Source organism: Argentina silus (genome assembly GCF_951799395.1).
Source record: "Argentina silus genome assembly, chromosome: 14".
Lineage (NCBI taxonomy): Eukaryota > Metazoa > Chordata > Actinopteri > Argentiniformes > Argentinidae > Argentina > Argentina silus.
Window position 1 is genome coordinate 13,683,081 of NC_139668.1, and position 21,240 is coordinate 13,704,320.

A 21,240-nucleotide genomic window follows, 5' to 3' on the forward strand; every position below is an offset into this window, starting at 1 on the left:
CAGTGTGAGTGAGTGTCTTGAATCAATGAATGGAATACAATTGTTTGGATTTTATGAAACTGTCTTTATTTTGAGACATGAATTCAGCTCAAGTGAGAGATGCACATTACTTGCATCATAATACCACAAGCACTTGGCAAGATAGCATTTGGTTGGATTTGTTTCTACAATCGACAAAGACAGTAGGATCTGAAATATACTTGGGAAACAAAACCCTTCTGGGTGAATGATCCCAGGTCACCACAGGAGCTTTCTCTCCCTTCGCTGGTCATCACAGACCAGCAGCACCAGAAACGTGTTACCACCACGTTTTGGCCAGCTCCGCTCCTCTCCTCTCTGCATTGGTGCTGGTACAATACATCTTTATAAGATTTATTATCTTGCTCAGGCAAGGTTACTCATTACGCAAGAGGAGTGGTCTCCGAACCAACTCTGTTACACTCAGTCGATGTGGTTGGTGAGGAGCTGGTTGGTGATGATTCCCACAGCAAGGATGGCGAGCATCACACCCAGAGCCATGCCCCTGCGCAGCACCAAGTCTCTGTAGGATAGCAAGTCCCCCACTGTTGTGAGGGTCACTTCGTCCCCCTCAGATAGCGCCACTGTGTCTGTGTGACCCTCGCAGTGCCCCGTCTCCTCTGAGTGGGCATCAGGGGACATGTCTGACACACACAGACACACACACACACACACAGACTCTTACAGAAGGCAATACCACTTACAGAGCTCTGCAATACCTAAGCAAGCCTTAAATGGTAAAGGCATGGAGAGAGTTAACTTTTCAGTAATTTCAATGACAAGACACTGAACATGCCTAAACCACTCTATGGTAAGACATTATGGTCCAATGCTTTTACAGGGGTTGAGTTCCTCTTACCCATGTCTGTGGAGTTCCCCTGCACCCCAGCTCTGGTCTGTGCCTGGGGGAAAAAAATACATTTCTATCAAAGCCTCTTCAAGGCATTAACAGAGCATTTTGGAGTGTTCTACCCCTGCATACTCACCTCTATTGTGGCTGTCTTCCAGTTCATTCTGACTAGGTAGAAGAGCAGGAAGGAACACTGCAGGAACACACAGATAAAGAGACCAGTCCACAGACCTAGGGGAAGGGAAGAACAGCTCATCATCAGAGAGAGAAGAGAGAGAAAGAGAGAGAGATCCCTCCGCAGGCCAACCTGACTCCCACTCACAAACACAGATCCAAACATTCTGCATACTGTACATACAGTGTCCTCCATAAGTATTGGAAAGAGGAAGCATTTTTTCTCTGTACTTCAACAGTTTGTTGGCATCACCAGAGAATATACCCAGCATCTGGTGGGGTCAACAGGTCACAGACTTCAGGCAGTTATTGCAGGATTGTCAAACAGATACTAAACATGAGTACTTTATTTGGACATTATATGTTTTTTTTCCAATACTTTTGGAGCCCTGAAATAGGGGGAGTATGTTTAAACAATTTTGTAGTTTCTAAATAGTCAACCCAATCTGAAAAAAAACCCATTGAATTAAAGCTGAGAATGTCTAGACAAAATTCTTCCAATACTTATGGAGGAAACTGTAGATAGAGTTACATACACATACTCACATACACAGACATACAGTACGTATGGTCAAACAATTTAGACGTTTCGTAAGTTCAGAGAACACACACTTTTAAGAAAAATAAGGTTCCAAAAGGGTTCTTAGGCTGTCCCTGTGGAAGAACTCTTTAGCCTACCATGTAGAACTCTTTTGGAACCCAAAGGGGTTCTACAAAAGCTTTTTTCCCCACAGGGACAGCTGAACCCTTTTTGGTTCAAGGTAGAACATTTTATTTCCTACGTGTGCAGTGCTTTCTTGTTCTTACCCATGATTCCAAGTCGGGCAGCAAACATCAGGGACACTCCAATCGGAAACCCAACACCATAGTACCCCACAATGCTGCAAACTGCCCCAACCTTCTGCTTCCCTGCCCCTCTTATAATGCTCCCTGAGGATACCTGTAGAGCCAGGACAGATAGAAACAGGGTTACTGGTACAATACTCTTAATAAAAGTATTATTTGTTTTACGATAGAACCCAAAAGGGAACAAAATGTCCCTAAGAACACATTTGTTGTCATGAATAACTACTTTTGATATTGGAATGTCAAGCACATTGCCATGAGTACATCTAGTTACATGTTCTTCTGATAAAGTAAAATGTCCTTGGTCCTTACCGATAATGCATCTAATATAACGAATGGAGCATAGAAGGCCATAACTTGTGCAACCCTTTCTCTGATCTGCCTGTTGGAGTGGAAGAGAGGATTTGGTCTCTGTAAGACTTGCTCTCACAGCACGGAATAAACAATACATTATAACATGGTGATTATACAGTACAGTAATTAACACTTTTATTGTGAAAAACTATACAGTGTTATTCTATTATTACCATGTTATTACCGCGATATTGCCTGCTGTAATATAAACATGAGGTTCAGCAATTCTGCTCTTACAATTGTTTGGCCTTACAGTTACAGTGAACCTGAGAATGAATCACAGATTAACTTCACCCTAGTTAATATGTGAAGATGTGTCTTAGTAAGGGTCAAAGGTGTGTACTTCTGGATATTGCAATGACTCATATCCTAGATCAAAGTTCACACTAAATTCATAATGTGAATTGTAAACCTGTAAATTCAGGTGAATTTCAGGTGAAATAATGACTCATATCCTAGAGAAAGGTCATCAAAGTTCACACTAAATTCATAATACTGTAAATTCAGGTGTTGACATCACAACAAATACTATATTAGCAGCTCACAAGGTCAGCTAAAGAAGCAGATTAGATGATAATACTCACTCATCATATGTAAAAACATAGGAGATTTTGTCCTTCAGTGTCCCAAGGAAAATGGACATGCACACAGAAACTGAACCTGTATACATTATGGACACAAAAAAGTATGGATTATCTTTCATGCTTTAGAATTGTGTGAATTTGGAATTGCCGTGTGATCTAGTTTCGTGGATACTGATAAAATGTGAATTGTCAGTAAAGACGTGTGCAGGAGCCAATTGTCTGTTTGTTTCATTGTTATTGGGCTGTCACATTATTACCACTAGAAGCAGCAGCACACAAGGTGATGGGTGAAGTGAGGGATCAACAGGTGTAACACACTCATTTTTATGGCATTCAGCAGACGCCTTCATCGAAAGCAACTTACAACAAATACATTTGTTTCAGTAAGTGAATCATCTATCCATCAGTCATCATAAGATAAAGTAATCAATGCTCAGACCAGGGGCCATAGGCAGTCACAATACTAGAAGAAGGAATTTATTTATTTTTTACTCCTCAGCAACACCACCACCACAATATCACACCTGCTATGACATCACGCTACTAGAACAACCATAGTAGTCTTGCACCTTTGTTTGTTTTTAGCAATATCACTATTAAATGGAAACAACCACCAGAACACATATCATAACTTAGACATTGTAATCTGTTGCGCGTCATAAACACCTTTGGTATCTTCATGCTGTAGTGGCTAACAGCTTTGTTTAGATTTAATGATAGCCACTACAACATGGTTTGATATATTTGCCCACATGTACTGTACCTGCACAGAACATGGTGAGTTTGGCAGAAAGCTTGGCCCCCTCTGTCTCTCCAGCTCCCAGAGCGTTTCCCACCCTCACACTGCCCGCCACGCTGAAACCTAGGGGGAACTGATAGCAACCATGGTGGTCAACCTCTGGAACTGTAGATACATTTTGACACTGTATATGCTCATTTTCCAAGTGGTTGATACAGTAAGTAGTGATGTTGAATACATGATGTAAGAACAGCTGCAAAATAGTTGACAGAATCTTAGATCTCCTCTAAGGGATGTTAACATACCATAAATGCAACATTTGCCAGTTGGTAGACGACTGACTGTGCTCCAAGCTCAACCTCGCTGATCAGTCCTGCCATTGAGAGGTAGTGACAGGGTAATGAATCAATGTTTGTTGCATCAAAACAAGTTGTGTAGCAGTTTTCCTAAATCAAAAGGACTTCAAGCAATTGCTCAAGCTTGAGGGACCAATACTGATGTGGATGATACAATCTTACAACCCTGGGTCTAGGTAGGCAGGTTCAAATCACTAGTCTGGAATGTAAAGACACTTTGTAATCTGTTTCTCAGATTGCCTTCTCATCCTTTGTAAATGTACAGTATGTTCTTTCTACCAACACCACTAGCTTGTACAGGGCAACTGCTGCCTGGCCTTACCAGCCAGAAAGCCTCCGAGCTCATAGGTCCACCACTCGGCACACAGCATGAGCATGCTGGGGATGGCCAGTTGGATGTAGGGGCCCCACTCCTGCAGGCACTCTCTCGACCAGCCTACATAGGGAACACAAGGGAAACATCTTGGGGTGAAACTGAAAAGTCTTTCCTTGATTCCTGTCACCCTTTCTCCCTGCTTTCTCCCTCCAAAAATATTGCAGGAGACGCTCCTAGGTTCCTCCTCTTGGACAACCTCCTCCAATGTGTTTTGAGACAGAGAAGACAGCACAGTATGATCACCTCCCCAGGTAGCCTTGTGTAGACCCTTCCACATGATGTGGGAGTAAAGCATGGCAGCCAGGGAGAATTGGGAGATGGTGTTAGCTGCCGCAGACCCACTGGGAATGACATACCATGCACAACATATTACAGACCTGTAGTCGAATGGCACTCGATTTCTATGATATATCAGCTGTGCTCAAGGAATGACATTCCATTAAACAGAGCAGCTGTATATAATTTGCTTACAAAGTTTCCAATGACCACCGAAACATAAACAATGGAGTAATCAGTCCATACTGCTTTGGTTAGGATGAGGTTATACAGTTGTCCTACTCTCGTTGTAGCATTTAGAAGTCATATTCATCATAGGAAAGGGGTATATTTAATCATTTAGAAGTCACATTCATCATAGGAAAGGGGTATATTTAATCATTTAGAAGTCACATTCATCATAGTAAAGGGGTATATTTAATCATTTAGAAAATGAAGACAATATCACAGTGGGTTTAATGACAACAGTACGAGAGGAGCCACTGGAGGTCGTACTCACGCTACACCCAGATCCAGTGCATAGAGAAAGATGTAGTTGATGAGAACATTGAGCAGGTTAGCCACCCCTCCTGTGATGACCTGGGGCCAAATGATTCCCTGAAAACAAGGACTTATTTAAATCCAGCTGGACAGATGATCATTGACTCTGCTAGAAGAGATCTTTGTCATTCTGAGGAGCCAGCAATTCCTTACCTGGTTTTGTAGATATTTTGCTTCCAGTTGATAAATAAATGTGGCCTATAAAAGTAAAAGATGGGCAAAATAAAGCCTTCACCTAGGATATTCACAGCTAAAATACTCCTTTGAAGGGCAAAATCGGCCAATAAAAGTGAATTGTTCTTGACGATTCCACAGAGTCGTATCATGTTTCTCAGTCTTGTTTTATTGCCACTGTGTTTAGAAAGATATACTCACTGGGAGTGCTGGCATAAAAATCTTCACGTACATCTGAGACAACCTTGTGACGCACAATATGACATCTGTCAGAACCGTCCCTTACAATCATCTGATCTCCACACGTCACTTATACATACAGTAAATGATCAAATTGAGATTGAAAGTCTATGGACCCAATTTTGCTTGAACAAAACAGCACTGAGCTGCATTATTTGAAACACACTGAACAATGTCCCATTCCATCTATTTGAAATATTACAGTTTTTTCGTGCAACTGTGCTAACTGTTTGTCTCAAGCAACATGGGGCCCTTGGGGTATATTGCAGTAGATTAAGCAGTCTCACCTTGCCACCTCTGGGCTTTGCTTGACAGCCAGGAGAATGGATTCTGTATTTATGAGAATAGCCCAGCAGGGGAAGCAGGCCAGCATTAAAATGAGGATTGCCCTCTGTAGAACGACGCCAATCCTCATTAAGTTGCCGCTCCCATAGGTCTAAAGGAGAGAAAGACCTTTCTGAGTACCCCCAAGAGTCAGTGTGTGATGTAATTCAAACCCTGGTTGACAAGATGATGGAACTTTCAAACAAAATGAAGACATGGACATACTGCTGCCCTGTGTTTGATACAAGGATCAGTAAAAGAGAGGGTGAGGAGGAGCAGGAGAGGACTTCCTACCTGAGATATTAGTGTATCACATGCTGAGGATAAGCCAAAGCCTATTGAAACACCTGTTACATTAATAACCTGTAAACACAGAAAAGAGATTCCGAATGTTTATTGAAAAATTGCAAATGTGTTATCTGAAATGATATATCTATATCTATATATAAATGATATAAATCAATAGTATCAATAGTTTTGTTTTAATAGTGGTTTAATATAAACTAGTGAGTAAAACACATTCATTTATAATATGTATTTTTTAAATACATTATATGGTTCATGAATGTACTGTAGTCTATGGTTGTTCAAATGAGGAGTGATGCACTTAGTGAAGACACAGCATCAATAGGCCTACTTACAGCTATGGCAAGAGTGACACCTGCCAGTTCTGTCTTCCCGAAATGTCCACAGAAAACAGTACTGATGAAACTCACAAGAAATACCATGAGTTGAGACATAAACTGGTGAGGACAAAACATAAGCAGAGTTTACAATGCAGTATACAAAAAACTATTGCATTTGTATTGATTGTGATTTTCACCAAATTTGACCTCTAGAACAGAAATTGAATGAGGCATTGTGTGTGCTAAAATGAATAGGGTTGCATTTTTATAAATGTATATTCATGCTTGTGGTTAAAAAAAACGTTATGGTTCAATTCATCCATCCATTCATCAGATAAATTAAAATATACCACTCTGGGTCGGGCTAGTAACTGGATAGGCGTGAGACTCTGTGGGACGGAGGACCTATAGAATAATGCTCATTCTTTATAAAAAAAAAAAAAAACATTGATTAATTGCTTTCAAATAACTTCCTACTTGAGCTGCTAATTAACCAAATAAACACTCCAACATCTGCCTCAGGCAACAACCCCTAACTTGGAAAGCGAGAGACTGGACGGGACAGGAGGGGAAATGCCGGGTATTTTGCACTACAAAAGCACTACAAACTCCGTCCCCATGCAGTGCGCACCGATGCCCATGGCCTGCGCTCCGGTACCCTGCTCTCTCTCTCTCTCCTGTTCACAACTCCTAAACTAACCCTTAAAGCAAGGTTGAAGTCAATTCAATCCACACAATGTACAGAAGCACTAGGCTACTTTCGTTTGATCATGACCGCGCATGGTCTAGGTCAGGTTTTGACTTGCTATGCGAGACAGTGTCATGGAGAGCGATAGATACCTCTGATTTACGTTTTTTTTAATACTCATTATTTCGGACAGGCTCGGAGGTCACAGGCTAGAAATAAGAGATATTCTTACCACCGGCCCGGCCATTTTGGATAATTCGATTATTTCTTGTTTGGAGCCTACTGGAATCCAATTACGAATACGCCTTAAACAGTTTCCACAAATTGTGGACGCACACAAGCTTTCAGTCCAATCAGCCTCCCTCTCCATAACGTGGCCGTTCGAATCCATTCCGGAACCGTAATGCTCACACTATACTCGATTAGAAGTAATGGAATGAACGTTTTCCACGTCACGTGCTCTAACGCGTAGGCGCCATCCTGGTAGTTACATAATCTATGAATTGCCTGTACATTCTGAGATTGCTTAAATTACCTGAATGGGAAATGATTAACTGCCTATTGTTGATAGGCGTGAGACTCTGATTCAAGATTTCCAGATGCAAGACCTATATTGGGCCCAATCTACTTTATAATCGACATAAAACTATTAGTTTGTTGTTGGGTGAAATATTTTCTTGTCAGTCCTCATTTAGCAATGATATTCTATTCAAATATTGTATTGCAATTGATGGCAATACTGTAGCTAGGCTTATTTCTAATTCCAGACATAGGATATTCTGTTAGCTTGTGGTCAGTGTGGCTCTCCAAGTGAAATTGATTTGCCAAAGTTGCAAATGATGTAAAAAATGTTCTGAAGGCCACTGATCTACACTGTCAGAGATACTTTGTTGCATATTTAGGATAATACAGTTGCCTCAATTCTGCAATTGCACCAGTGGATGGAGCCATTTCTCTATGAACACAGCAGTTATACACTCACTGAACACTTTATTAGGAACAACTGTACACCTTCTCACGGTGGAGATGGTGTAATGGTGTGGGGAATGTTTTCTTGGCACACTTTGGGCCTGTTAATACCAATCAATCATCGCTTGAATGCTACAGCCCATTTGAGTATTGTTGCTAACCATGTGCATCCCTTCATGGCCACAGTTTACCCATCTTCGAATGGCTACGTCCAGCATGATAATGCACCATGTTGGAAAGCAAAAGTCATCTCAAACTGGTTTCATGAACATGACAATGAGTTCAGTGTTCTTCAGTGGCCTTCCCAGTCACCGAATCTGAATCCAATAGAACACCTTTGGGATGTGGTAGAACAGGAGATTCACAGCTTGAAAGTGCACCTGAGAAATCGCACCTGAGGAAAGTGCACCTGAGGAATTGCGTGATGCAGTCATGTCATCATGGACCAGAATCTCAAAGGAATATTTCCAACATCTTGTGGAATCAATCAATGCCACGAAGAATTGAGGCTGTTTTGAGAGCAAAGGGAGGCCCTACCCAGTATTAGTATAGTCTTCCTAATAAAGGGAGGCCCTACCCAGTATTAGTATAGTGTTCCTAATAAAGTGTTTGGTGAGTGTATTCCAAAGGGGTCTCTTCCCATAGAGATACTCTACTTCTATGATGTATTCTCCTCTGGCTGTCCCATATAGGATGCCTGTAGTAGTGTTTGTTTGGGCAACAGTTTTAATGTCTAAAGCACACACAGGGTAATGAATATCAGCTGTACACTTTGTCTGCTACAGTTTGCATCCTGTCCTATAGTGGACCTATGTCTTTTGCTTCACTCTCATGTTTACAAAGCAATGGTTGTAATTATGTGATGGAGACAAAACATTTGATAACGAGACTTTAACTTTTTGACTGAGGGGCATTTTCTTTATTCCAATTTCGTGGCTTTATAAAAGTAATTGCTTGTCGTGGGTGCTTCTCTCTGGTCAGCATCAACTCACTGTGGGCTCCAGAGACACAAATAAAGGCTCTTTGTCCTCTTCTTATTTGGCTTGGGTCTTGTCTAGCTTTGACCGGAGACAATTCAATGAGTTAAGAATGTCTCGCTTACTTAATTAGAGACTGAATTGGCCTGTAGAAACCACTCTCTAGACACAGTCTTCAGTGTTGATTGTATCAGACAGGCTATATATTGTCTGCTTTAGTAACTGATACAGTATCTAAGAAGAGGGCCAAAGGAAGCTTAGAAGTCAGTCTGGTGTATGAAATTCTCTCCGTGTCTGAATCACCATGACTAGGTTAATACAACAGGTGGATACAAAGTTCTCCTCTTCCTTTCCTTTCTTAGGTCTATGTTACGCTTGCTGAGTCTGAGGTCTTGAATATCATGTCACTCTTAGGAAAAAATGGTTCAGAAGGGTTCTTTGCCTGGTCCCTGTAGAAAACCCTTTTTGGTTCTACTTAAAACCAGGGATGGAATTTAAGGAATTTGGCACTGGGCAGCCAGGCTAGTAGACTGCAATTTCTACTAGCCCGGATGACACTCTACTAGCCCATGCCCAAAACATGCCATGGCTAAGGCAAACTATTGTTCCTATTATAGACATAAAAAATATTTCAATTAATATCTCATCTACTTCACAATTATTCATTTCCATAATGTACAACTTCATAACATTGTGACTTCTCAGGTATGACATCCATTCTTTTGCACTAAGAAGACAAAAAAGGGCTAGTTAGAAACACTTTTCACCAGCCAGCTCTGAAAAATATGCCAAACAGGCTAGTTTAATTGCCATCCCTGCTTAGAACCATTTTTGGTTCCATGTAGAACCGTCTCGTTGGAAAGGCCAAAGAACCCTTTTTGGCTCTAGGTGGAACCTAATTCTTTTAATAATATATGCCATTTAGCTGGCGCTTTTATCCAAAGTGACTTACATTGCAGTGAGTGCATTTTAAGAGTATGTGCCATTGAATAACTAACAAATGTGCGTCGTTGCCCAGTGTCATTTGATACACACAGTCGCACACACAGGGTTAATGCAAGCATGTTCGTGAGTCCACCGTAGGGCTTCTCTTTGGAATAATTTTTTATGCAAAGAGAATAGCTACCATACCCCTTTCCTCACCAAACACTTAAATGTATATATAGCCAATAACAGAGGCGATGATACAGAATTACTTGTTTGAATTGGATAATGAGTGGGTGTTTGAGAGGCAGCGAAGGGAGAGAAAGAGCACTGTAATTACATAAGCTTGTTCCTCCTTAGAACCTCTCAGAAGATCATAGTGATCTGAGCTGTACACCCAACTGCCTGTTAACTACTCATTAAGAGTTTAACTTTTGAATTTCCCAAGACTCTGTGGTCAAGGTCGTGGCTAAGATATAATCCTTTCTTTTTTTTCTTCCTTTTTTCATTTCCCCTCTACCTAAGATTCACAATTATTTCACAATGTCATCCATAATGTAGGCTTTTTGGCATCTTTTAAGCTGTCAATAGCCATATGGTGTTTTAAAGATTCAACAGTTATTCAAAAATGTTACGTGTGTCTGTGAAACTTGTGCTGTCTTGTCTGTAAAACCTGTCATCCTCATATGATCATTCCATGGTGGTGAGAGATTCTCAGTTTTGTTGACCAAAGTGAAGGGACTGTTGGTTGTTATGAACTGTCCTGCAGATTATAAATATCTGGTTGTGAAACGGCCTCTTGTTGGCCACAGGGTGTTTCAGTCTGGGTATTCACGCGGAGCTTCTTCTGACCCTGCCAGGTTCATGCAATCACTCATAAAGGGATAGTGACACAGCTCTCTACCCAGGTGTAGTCATGTAGTCAGGTGTAGTCATGTAGTCAGGTGTAGCTCTCTACCCAGGTGTAGTCATGTAGTCAGGTGTAGTCATGTAGTCAGGTGTAGCTCTCTACCCAGGTGTAGTCATGTAGTCAGGTGTAGCTCTCTACCCAGGTGTAGTCATGTAGTCAGGTGTAGCTCTCTACCCAGGTGTAGTCATGTAGTCAGGTGTAGTCATGTAGTCAGGTGTAGCTCTCTACCCAGGTGTAGTCATGTAGTCAGGTGTAGCTCTCTACCCAGGTGTAGTCATGTAGTCAGGTGTAGCTCTCTACCCAGGTGTAGTCATTCGGCCCAGGATTACGCTGGGGGTGCAATATGTTTTTATTGGACCAACGTGGCCTATGAGTAGGAGAGGTGGTTCCGTGACCACACTTGTGTGATCAGTAACCTTGCTTGAGATGTGAAGACATGCGTTAGCTCCCCGAAACCTTTTTTTTTTTTCTGTAGACAGTGTCCAAAGTATGCTAAGTTAACAGTTGCTATGCAAAGAAATGTGAATTGTGGATTACAGTCTCATGGCCCATAGATGACTTTCAGGCTAAAGAACACACATTTAGTAATTTGGGTGAACTATCACTTTTAAAACACATTCCCAAAACTGCATGTAAGGCCATAATTTGAACGGACAAAAGAACTCGAAGAAAGCGCTGACATTCCGGCTATAGCTTAACTGAAGGTCATGCAGAGAGAGTCAAAGTGTTAGTTACACTATTTGTTAAGAACAGGCTGTCCGTTCCTATATATAAAAAGGGCACAATGCTATGGTCATGTTCCTGGCAGTACTTTGGAAGAAATGTGGTGTAATTTCACAGTGTTTCCTGCATTTCATGTGGGATTTTAACAAGACATTCATATATTCCCATACTTGAAGGGATTTCTCCTGTACTTGAAGGGTTATTTGTGCAGATTCCTTAGCCAAGACAACCAACCATTTCTTATTTCATTCTGTAACTCATGCAAGTTAGTTTTAAGGAGCTAAATTAAGGTAACATGTATTCTCAAGGAATCGTAACAGGCTGAATTTCTTGGTAAGAAAGAAATAACTTGAGAAAAAGCGTTATGAACAAAGATATGTTTGGATTTGTTGGGCTTAAAGATCAATATGTATTTTTATTTCCCTCTCCACTTGTTTCACACAATCAGTTTGTCACAGTTGAATAAATCAGTGAGATCTGGTATTGATGCATGAGCCCATAAAGGCACTACATAAACAAGCAGCCCAAACATTTCATTGACATTTTGGTATTTCAATTCTATATAACAGTGTGCGGTGGTAAACACCATACAAAAATAAACCAGCTATATTACATCTCATAGATATAAATAATATTTATGGGATGTAATATTTGGACATGCTATGGTTATTTGGTTCAATCTGTGTTGATATCTTGGGATTTCAAAATTGTAAAATCAGTAATATAGGCTTAAATTGGAATCTAGCCGAGATCTAGCCTTAGGCTAGATTCTAATTTAAACCTACATTACTGATATTACATATTTTAAATCCCAAGATATTAACACAGATTGAACTAAATAACCATAGTATGTTCACAAATCAGAGAAATCAATGTGTTTACACTTTCAAGTATGTAAAAAGGGATTTCAAGTTGTATATACAGTGATACAGTATTCAAAGTTCAAGTGACGTAAGTACAAAGCGTCATGTTTCAGTAATCAATGTAATGTGAAAGTACTAGCACAATCAGAACAAGTTAATCTCAGGCTAGATTAGCAAGGAGAGGAGAGAGCGTACTGTACATGTTTGGTAATGACACAAACTGTAGTTCAGAGGTGTCTCTGCTACATTGTGCAAATAAAACTCTATCAATGCAACCCTGGGCCTTGAGACAGAAACTGTATTTTATTTAGCCAAACATTGATTAAACCATCTAAAATGCTAGAATGAATACAAACTAATAAAGACAAGGCGGTATTGTAGGCTGGGGCTACGTCTACTTATGAAATTGAGAAAATGGTCATTTGAGGGGGATAAACACTGTCTTGGGCATTTCTAAACAATTGACAGATGGGGTATCCATTACTGTGTGTTGTAGGGCAATGTTTAAGACCATACATTGCAGTAATGAAAATACATCACCCTTTTCACCCTTCATCATTAATCTCTCTTGTGTTACCCATCCATCCATCCATCCTGTCTTTCCACAACATGATCCATCCGTGTCCACTGTAATAATACACCCAGTTGCTTTCATTCCAAACGAAAACCAGTGCGCCTCGTCACAGTGCCTTTCTCTCCCTGGGGTCCCTGGCTCTTGTGGATGGTAAGGGATGGGAAGGACAGGGGCCCTGTGTGTGCGTCCCACGGCCTGGCCTATCAGGCCCTCACACGGCTGTGGTATTGGCCCAGGTGGGGAAGGAGTCCAGGTTGAACATAGCCCTGCCCCAGCTGTTGATGGCCAGAGTGATGCAGAGGATGCCTATAATGTTCATGACTATACCCGCCCTGGCCTGCGCGAGAAGAGGAGAACATCACATTATTGTCCATAATCACAGGGAAATGGACATTTGTATTTGTATTTTCGGTCACATCTTACATTATAAAGTTTGTATTACTGTTCAATTATAATTGTAGTGTAATTAATCTTGTAATACTCTGTACTAACACTGTACTTAAGGTTAGGGTTAGGGTTAGTACTGTAAGTGTGTGTGTAAACTCACCATGTCTGAAACCTTGAGGTAGCCATAAGAAAAGACGATGGCATTTGGTGGTGTAGCCACGGGCAGCATGAAGGCAAACGAGGCACTGAGAGTACAGGGCACCATGACGTACAGGGGGTTCATTCCAATGGACTGGGACTGAAATAAACACACAGAGGGCCCCATGATTAACAGAGGTTGAGTCAACAGTGTGAGAATGTATTGTACACCCTGAAATGGCGAGCTGCAGCATTCAAAACTCCAATTTAGCTCGAGCAAAATGGAGGCCAGACAGTACTGTCTTGATGACAGTAGGGGGCAAACGCAAAAACATGACAGTACGGGGCAAAAAAACTCTATTAGTCAGAGAACACTTAACCTAGTCATTTTTTTATGTCAGAAACTTAGACCTGTCTACTAAATGTGAAGGTCTCTCAAGAGGATCTAGGATCACAGTATTGATCTTAATTGTCAGAGTAGGCTGGGGCAAATGTCACATTTAAAAACAAAAAACACCTAATAAAGTCACTGAACTCCAAACAAAATGCAGAAGACAAAATAGACACACACTTACACCATTAACACCTTTAATCAGTCCCTACAGTATTTCGTGATGTTTTTTGTGGTATCTGCAGCCAGAAATGTCTTTCTACCCCTTTCCTCTACTGTTGTGTAAAACACTGGGAAATACTTTCTTTAGTTGATATGGTTGTGGGCAAATTAGATTAGATTTTGTCCTTTTGTCTGCCTGTCTGTCTTCCACCTTCAGCTTCACATGTGAACACGCTAACAGGGGACAAAAAAGTAGCAAGCCCTTTTTTGATTATGTGGTAAAGGTGGTTAAAATAGCATGTTTTAATTGATAGCGGATCTTTGTCAAAAATAATATCTTCATTCTATAAAACAACAAAACACAAAATTACATTTTAACTACACTTGTTTTTCTGCACCGTAATCACTGAATCACAACTCTTAGATTTAAGTGTTCGTAATTCTATGTTCAGAACCTTCATTAGGTGGGCGTAATTAGGATGTCATTCTTCAAGATGGTATGTTTTGGGTCTGACTCATGAAAACAAGAATTTCAAACGAGCCACAAAAGAAGAAAACATGGCTGGCATAGAACCACATTGTAAGTGCAGAAAAAGATTACAGTACAATACAGTACAATGTGGGCATCTAAGAAATTGTCTCACCATTTGTCCACAAGTATGTGGTTTGATATGAAAATACTTTTCATATCAATAACAAGTGTCTCCTTTATGCTGTCATGCTCTTTCTTAATGCATGTTATCATTAATTATATGATGAGTTGCTTTATTATAACAGGCTGGAAAGACATCCCAGACAGAGACATGTAGCCAGACACATAAGCACCAGCCCTGGCAGTGCTTCCTCCCCACCCTTGTCTGAATGTAGTTGGTCCAATCCGCCTCTCTGTTTCCCCTCTCTTCTTCCCCGTTTCCAAATGTGAGTACTGCCACTCTTGTGTGCTCCCTTGGCTCTGCCCTGAATAAATCCCTCTCACAATACCCCTGCTTGGCACATTCTGGCCCGGTCCAGCCCTGGTGTTCACAGCCCTCACACTGCTTGACTACTGGGCACAGTGACACCATTCTTCAGCGTGGATGGAGGTGGATGGGCACCACTACAAGACACTGGCCTGAATTTGTGTGTTTGGCAAAATGCCTAATGGGAGGAGGGGCCCAGGGAAGGGGACCAAACACATTCAGCCCAAATGGGTAACTAGAGGCCAGGGCAACCAGACAAGGGATTCTACAGTAGGCCGGCTTCCCCTGGGAGTAGTTCCAATGCTGGACTCCAATTGGGGAGCATTTTCAGTCGGTTTCCATTGGGAAGTGCTTCACATCAAGACGCTGTTGGGGCCAGATACAAGTGCACTGTCAAGTGCTGCATGTACTGCAAGTGTCTGAGTGTCAAGTGTAGTGTTCCCAATTGTGACCTGTGCTTGAAATAGAACTCATTTCATAATATATATATATATATGCCATTTAGCTGACGCTTTTATCCAAAGCAACTTACATTGCAGTGAGTGCATACATTTTTCAGTATATATGGTCCCAGCAGGAATCAAACCCACAACCTTAGCTTTGTTAACGTCATGCTCTACCAACTGAGCCACAGAGGACCAGTACCAGTACCAGTACCAGTACCAGTACCGGTGGTCAAGCAGTAGAAAATTTGAGGTGTGTTCTCGCCCAACTCAAGCACTGATTGTAACCCTGCTTCCAGTTGTTTACTGTAATTGTGTTGCCATTACTGAGCTGTGTCTTGAACCTTACCAGTGAGGCTAGGACAGGCAGGAAGAGGGTGGCAGTGGCCACGTTGCTGGTACACTCTGTGAAGATGGCAATCAGAAGACACAGGATGACAGCGATGGCCCAAGGAGGAATGGTGTGCAGAGGAGTCATCTGATCACCCAACCACTTGGACAGCCCTGATACCTGCAAGGGCACATACAACGATATCATCTATACCATTAGACAGTCATGCTGTTCTTACGGTATAACCTAATTACACTACAGGGCCAAACCGAGCTGAGCTGTACTGTGCTGGACTGATATGCATCTACTGTTACCACAGTTACCACAGTTACCACAACTACCACAGTTGTTGTGACCATGTGAAAAGGAATGATCCGAGCCAGCACAGTACGGTTCGGGTCAGCCCTGTAATGCCTAAAGCCCATTACAGCACCAGATATACTGCCAGACTAGTTACAATGATTCCCACGATTTACAGCTATATAGCTTGTTTACCAAGGCTACTCATGGGCTAACACATAGACATCTACACTTTCTCTCCCCATGTACAGTAGACATATTCCCCCTGGCTCACACCTCGCTGCCCTTGGCCAGAGCGAATCCTCCCCCTAGGAGAAGCACGATGCTCCAGGGCAGCTTCTTCTGAGCCACCTTCCAGGTGAGCAGGGCCGGTGTGGGGTCAGCTGTGTGCTGGGGCTCTGTGTGCAGTCAAAGCATGGTAAGATAGTGGAGTAGAAAATAGCGACATATGCATATCTATTCAAGTGCATGAAGTGGAACTGTATCCATAACCCAGGTCTGGTTACTAATAGGGTTCACCTGTATCAGAGCCACGGGACATCCAGGGACAGAAGCTGGGTGCCTTGGAGGGCAGGACGAAGAGAAGGACAGCGACGAAGACTGCCACTGTAGCGTCAGTTACATATCTGGGCATTGGAGGGATATAAGCACGGTGACGATCTATAAGCATTCAGACACAAAGCATTTTCCAAAATTAGGTGTTGGTGGCCTGGGGTGGTCCAGTGGTCTCGCACGATGGCCTACTGTGAACACATATGCCCGTGTTGGTATGGGTTGGAATCCAGCCCATGTCCTGCTGACATACCTTCTCCTCCTTACTTTCCTGTCTTTATAATCTCGTTAACAACTTCATGGAAAGTGAATATTTTATGTTTCTTATCCGTCTTACATATATATATATACTATACTATATATATGTGGTCTAAATGATATTGCACTCGTAGAACATTTGTTAAACATTTTTTTCTAAGAGTGTGCTATGTATTGTATGTATAGTATTGCTTGTGTAATCCATTAGGCCTCACTCTGAGTCGGAGTTGAAGACGTGTGTGGCCCAGCCTGCAGTGAAACCAGGGTCTCTGGTGAACCACAGCACCACCAGCAGAGTGAAGAGACCCAGGACACTCAGCTCCCCAAACGACATGGGACCCAGCTGGCGATGCTGCTCGCGGATCACATTAAACGCAGCAATCTCCTTCTCTGTCTTCACTGCTCCACAACCCCATGTCTTCTTGAAGCTGCAGAGGTAAGGAACAAGAGGAGCCGTGAGGTTCTTTCTGGATATGCTTATATCATGAATGCATTATAATTTATTATAACTGTTACTCTACGTAAAGTGTTACCAACTTTTTAAAAGGTTTTTAGGCTATCAGCCTCAAAAACTTACTTGAATCCCATGAAGACAAACTGTAGCCAGAGCCATGACAGGGTGAGCATGAGGATCATGTTGGGGAAAGCAAAGCCGAACCAGGAGGCAAAGTTTATGACGTCTCCATTTTGAGGAAAGAGCCTGAGGTAAACACAAAAATGAAGTAAAATACTGTATCTAATCATATTAAGGCAAAGCTTTGTGATATGACATAGAAGATGCATTGATTTCGATCGAGTTTCAGCTCAAACAATTCAGGAAGTACATTTAAAGGGGCAATCTGGGATTCAAAAAACAACAACGTGGTCATCCCAACATTTTCTTTGGTGATTGACACCCATTAAATTACAATAAACTGATTGTACACTCATTTTCAAAACTGAAAATGAGAGATGTTTTTTTATTGTGATCTCAAATAATTTCCTGAATTGAGATCATATGACCTCAACCCTGCTGAAGACAATCCGGGGCTAAGGTTGTACCCACTGGTTCATTTGGCCCTTGAGCACCAGGTTGGGGCCGGTCCCTGTGAGGGTAGCAGTGCCACCGATGCTGGCAGCGTAGCACACACACAGTGTCATCCCCTTACACATCTTCTTCCTCTCTGCTGCTTCCTCCCGCCGAGCAGCCTCTACCGTCACATCTAAACAGGTCACCACCACTGGTGGTCAAATGGAGATGGAGACAGGAGGTCAATATGGCCGAATAAGTTGCATGTCAGGAAAAAAATAATTTCTTCTGATTGTTCCTGTCGGATAAACCCTCTGAGGAACACTTTTGGTTCTAGGTAGAACTTGTTTTATTGAGTATACTATAAACTGTTACATTCTCCCCAAGTGCTTTTTTTTAATGATCACTTTCAGAACACTCACAAATGCACTGTTCAGATGTATTTGCCCCCTTTCCCTATTGTCTTGCGACAGGTGGCGTTATTCCTTTGCAATGCTCAGAGCCTCAATCAGTGCAGAGGCAACTGTCGTACTCTGTGACAATGCCTCCCCCCCCCCCCCCTCTGCTCACCTGGCCCCTCCCCCTGTTTCCCTGGCTGTCCTGCTGGGAGTTTGCTCTCAGTCTCTACTGGCTGGGCCTGCTCCTCTTCAGTGCTGAGGATCTGGGGCATCTCTGTATCGCTGTGGGTGTTGAGCTGCTCCAGCACTGCCTGCACGATGGGCACCATCATGGCCGTTGTGGCTGTGTTACTGATCCACATGGAGAGGAAGGCCGTAACACCCATGAAGCCCAGCATCAGACTAGGAGGAGAGGAACATATCAGAACTTCTGTCAATATATAATGGTAACAACAACAATAACACTTGTAACTGTGGTTGTAAAGATGAACTGATAGCTCTTATCTAGACGTGGATAACATATCTCTTTAGAATGCAATGTCGCAAACATGGTGGGGGCTATTGTTGTGGTTAGTCAGTGGAGGTTCACACACAGAGCTGGGCGCACTCCTACGATGAGCAGCACCCTCAGTGCAATCCGCTTGTGCAGGTTCCATTGCTCTACTGCAACTGCCACCAACAGGCCACCAACAAACAACATGTTTGTGTCCTTCAGGTACTGCATACACACCTGAAAGACAACCACAGACTCAAGTGACTCACTCACTGTAATGTGTCATGTGTTGATGATGAGATGATAATGCAGTCATTCATGTGTTGATTGTGTTGTGTTGAAGAGGCTTTCTTACGTCTTTGGACTGCATGATGCCGAACATGGGGAAGAGGATGGCTGGGAGTAGAGCTGTGACAGCCAGGGGTAGAGCTTCTGTGCACCAGTACACTGCCATCAACATGATCACATAGGCACATTGTGCCTCCTGTACACACACAGGCACGCATGCACGCACGCACGCACGCACACACACACATCCACACACCCGTGCACACGCACACCCGTGCACACGCACACACCGAGAGAGAGAGAACAGCACCAAGCAGGTCAGCATAATCTCCACACCACAACACCTTGGACTTAGAGTAAAAGGGCTTGCTCAATAGTTTGGGACTAGAGGTGTCGCAGATGGGACTGTCTCAAACATCAAGTGTCCATATTACGTAATCCTGAGATTGGACTGAGATAAGGAGATTGCGGTTAAAGATCAACCTGTGTTTTGCTCATTGTTTTGAGTCACCTGATTGCCTCCAATTTATAACACTTGCCAGGCCACACATATCAGCACTGAGGTGACATTCTCAGTAGTATTCTCAGTAGCATTCTCTTAGTATCTCTCACTTGATGAGACAGGAGGACTTATGTTCCCATGCTGGACATGACCTGCCATATCAACAATAAAGCGTTAAAACAACAGTATTACTTAGAAACAGCCCCCTGGATGGTTCCCATGGTGTGATTGTAGCCTCCCTCCTCCGCAATTTGAAGAGAACTAAATTTAGTGATTCTGTCCCGCACCAACACAATTCAACTACAGGTAAATGCAATGACTGCATCTGACGCAATTATGAAATCCCCCGAAATTGTCGAAATAGTGTTTATTGACTTATTTAAACATAAACTACATCATATAGTAGAACACAGGTTGAATTAGCTGCTGACAGGTCACTCAATGCTATGCTGCACACCAACAATGTAAGACCTACAGTTGTAAAATGTAAATACCTTGGTTCCGATGACTAAAGGAAGCGGGAGGAGAATAAACGGGGTAACGAACAGAATGATCTCATTCTTCAGATATCGAAGCTGTTTCAGAAATGCCATTTGACTTCAGTGAAAACGAAGGAAAAGAAAGTTCCTGCACTAAGGACCGTCCTTTTACATCGCCGCGAGTGTGGCGGGGGGGGGGGGGGGGGGGGGGGGGGGGGGGGGAAGGGGGAGTCCCACAGCAGATAATAGGAGTGAGAAGAGACTCATAAAACATAATGAGGAGAGAGAGAGAGAGAGGGAGAGAGAGAGAGAGAGAGAGAGAGAGAGAGAGAGAGAGAGAGAGAGAGAGAGAGAGAGAGAGAGAAAACGAGAGAGAACGAGAGAGAACGAGAGGGCAAGAGAGAGTGTGATTTGTGTGAGTGTGTAAGTGTGTAATCCATCTTTAATGCAATTATTTTCTTGCTGAAGTCTCTAGGTTGCTAAGTATAACGACCACCGTTCACAACTGCAAAATGTGCAATACTTGACCCGCTAGTCTTTGATCTGATTCTGACATTTGACAGACCCTGACACGGTCATATCCAGTTCACGGTGGAGTTTTAATGTGTATCTTAAAATATAACAATCAGATCTGATATGCATTCTAGAAGTGTTCCAGAGTAGAGTGGTACCAGAGATGTATTGAAATCTTTGAAAAATAGTTCTGTACAGTCCAGTTTATACAAATATAATAGGCATGTGTACAATTCCACCAATATGTAAATTTTAAAGCTCAATTTATATAATTGTATATACTTTCTGCTGGGTTTTTTGTGTGATTATTTTAGCAACAATAAGAGAAAATATTGTGATCCCATCACTTTTCATTAATGTTTTAACTCGCGCTTTTACCTTGAAGCCGCGAAAACGGTAATAAGTCTTAATGGAAGTCTTAATGGAGCTATATGGAACTCATTAGAGTTCAGAGAACACATATGAATTATAGCCAGTAACGGTACAATGTATTTGTAAACAATTTTGCCACACTATTTCAATGGAATATATT

General features: G+C 42.2%; 2 protein-coding genes across 3 annotated transcripts; both read right to left on the reverse strand.

Moving 5' to 3' along the window:
• Positions 1-59: 59 nt before the first annotated feature.
• On the reverse strand, positions 60-7,553 carry slc47a3 (solute carrier family 47 member 3). Of its 2 annotated transcripts, XM_083685379.1 has the most exons (17): positions 7,398-7,553; positions 6,493-6,594; positions 6,146-6,214; positions 5,815-5,963; positions 5,489-5,531; positions 5,267-5,311; positions 5,073-5,170; positions 4,541-4,638; positions 4,244-4,357; positions 3,871-3,938; positions 3,590-3,698; positions 2,827-2,902; positions 2,201-2,270; positions 1,850-1,982; positions 1,005-1,099; positions 878-920; positions 60-662 (listed from the first exon to the last, which is right to left on the reverse strand). In XM_083685379.1, the coding sequence occupies exons 1-17, from the start codon at positions 7,533-7,535 to the stop codon at positions 442-444; spliced, it is 1,671 nt and encodes a 556-aa protein (XP_083541505.1). In that variant the 5' UTR covers positions 7,536-7,553; the 3' UTR covers positions 60-441. The 2 variants fall into 2 exon arrangements, with proteins under 2 accessions (XP_083541505.1, XP_083541504.1); XM_083685378.1 differs by having other exon boundaries at positions 4,244-4,638.
• Positions 7,554-13,316: 5,763 nt separating this feature from the next.
• slc13a5b (solute carrier family 13 member 5b) lies at positions 13,317-20,309 on the reverse strand (the record flags this gene model as incomplete). Its single annotated transcript, XM_083684482.1, has 12 exons — positions 13,317-13,442; positions 13,653-13,790; positions 15,935-16,096; positions 16,493-16,614; positions 16,736-16,842; positions 17,242-17,454; positions 17,604-17,726; positions 18,072-18,246; positions 18,606-18,835; positions 19,027-19,163; positions 19,282-19,410; positions 20,211-20,309. The coding sequence occupies 12 exons, from the start codon at positions 20,307-20,309 to the stop codon at positions 13,317-13,319; spliced, it is 1,761 nt and encodes a 586-aa protein (XP_083540608.1).
• Between the last annotated feature and the right edge of the window lie 931 nt (positions 20,310-21,240).

Coding starts and splice junctions, on each gene's coding strand:
- slc47a3 (XM_083685378.1), bottom strand. CDS start 7,535: ATGGAGAGGGAGGCTGATTGGACTGAAAGCTTGTGTGCGTCCACAATT. Junction 2,271..2,826: donor TATGTTTTTACATATGATGA/GTGAGTATTATC, acceptor CCACTCCAACAG/GCAGATCAGAGAAAGGGTTG. Junction 663..877: donor GGGGAACTCCACAGACATGG/GTAAGAGGAACT, acceptor TGTGTGTGTCAG/ACATGTCCCCTGATGCCCAC.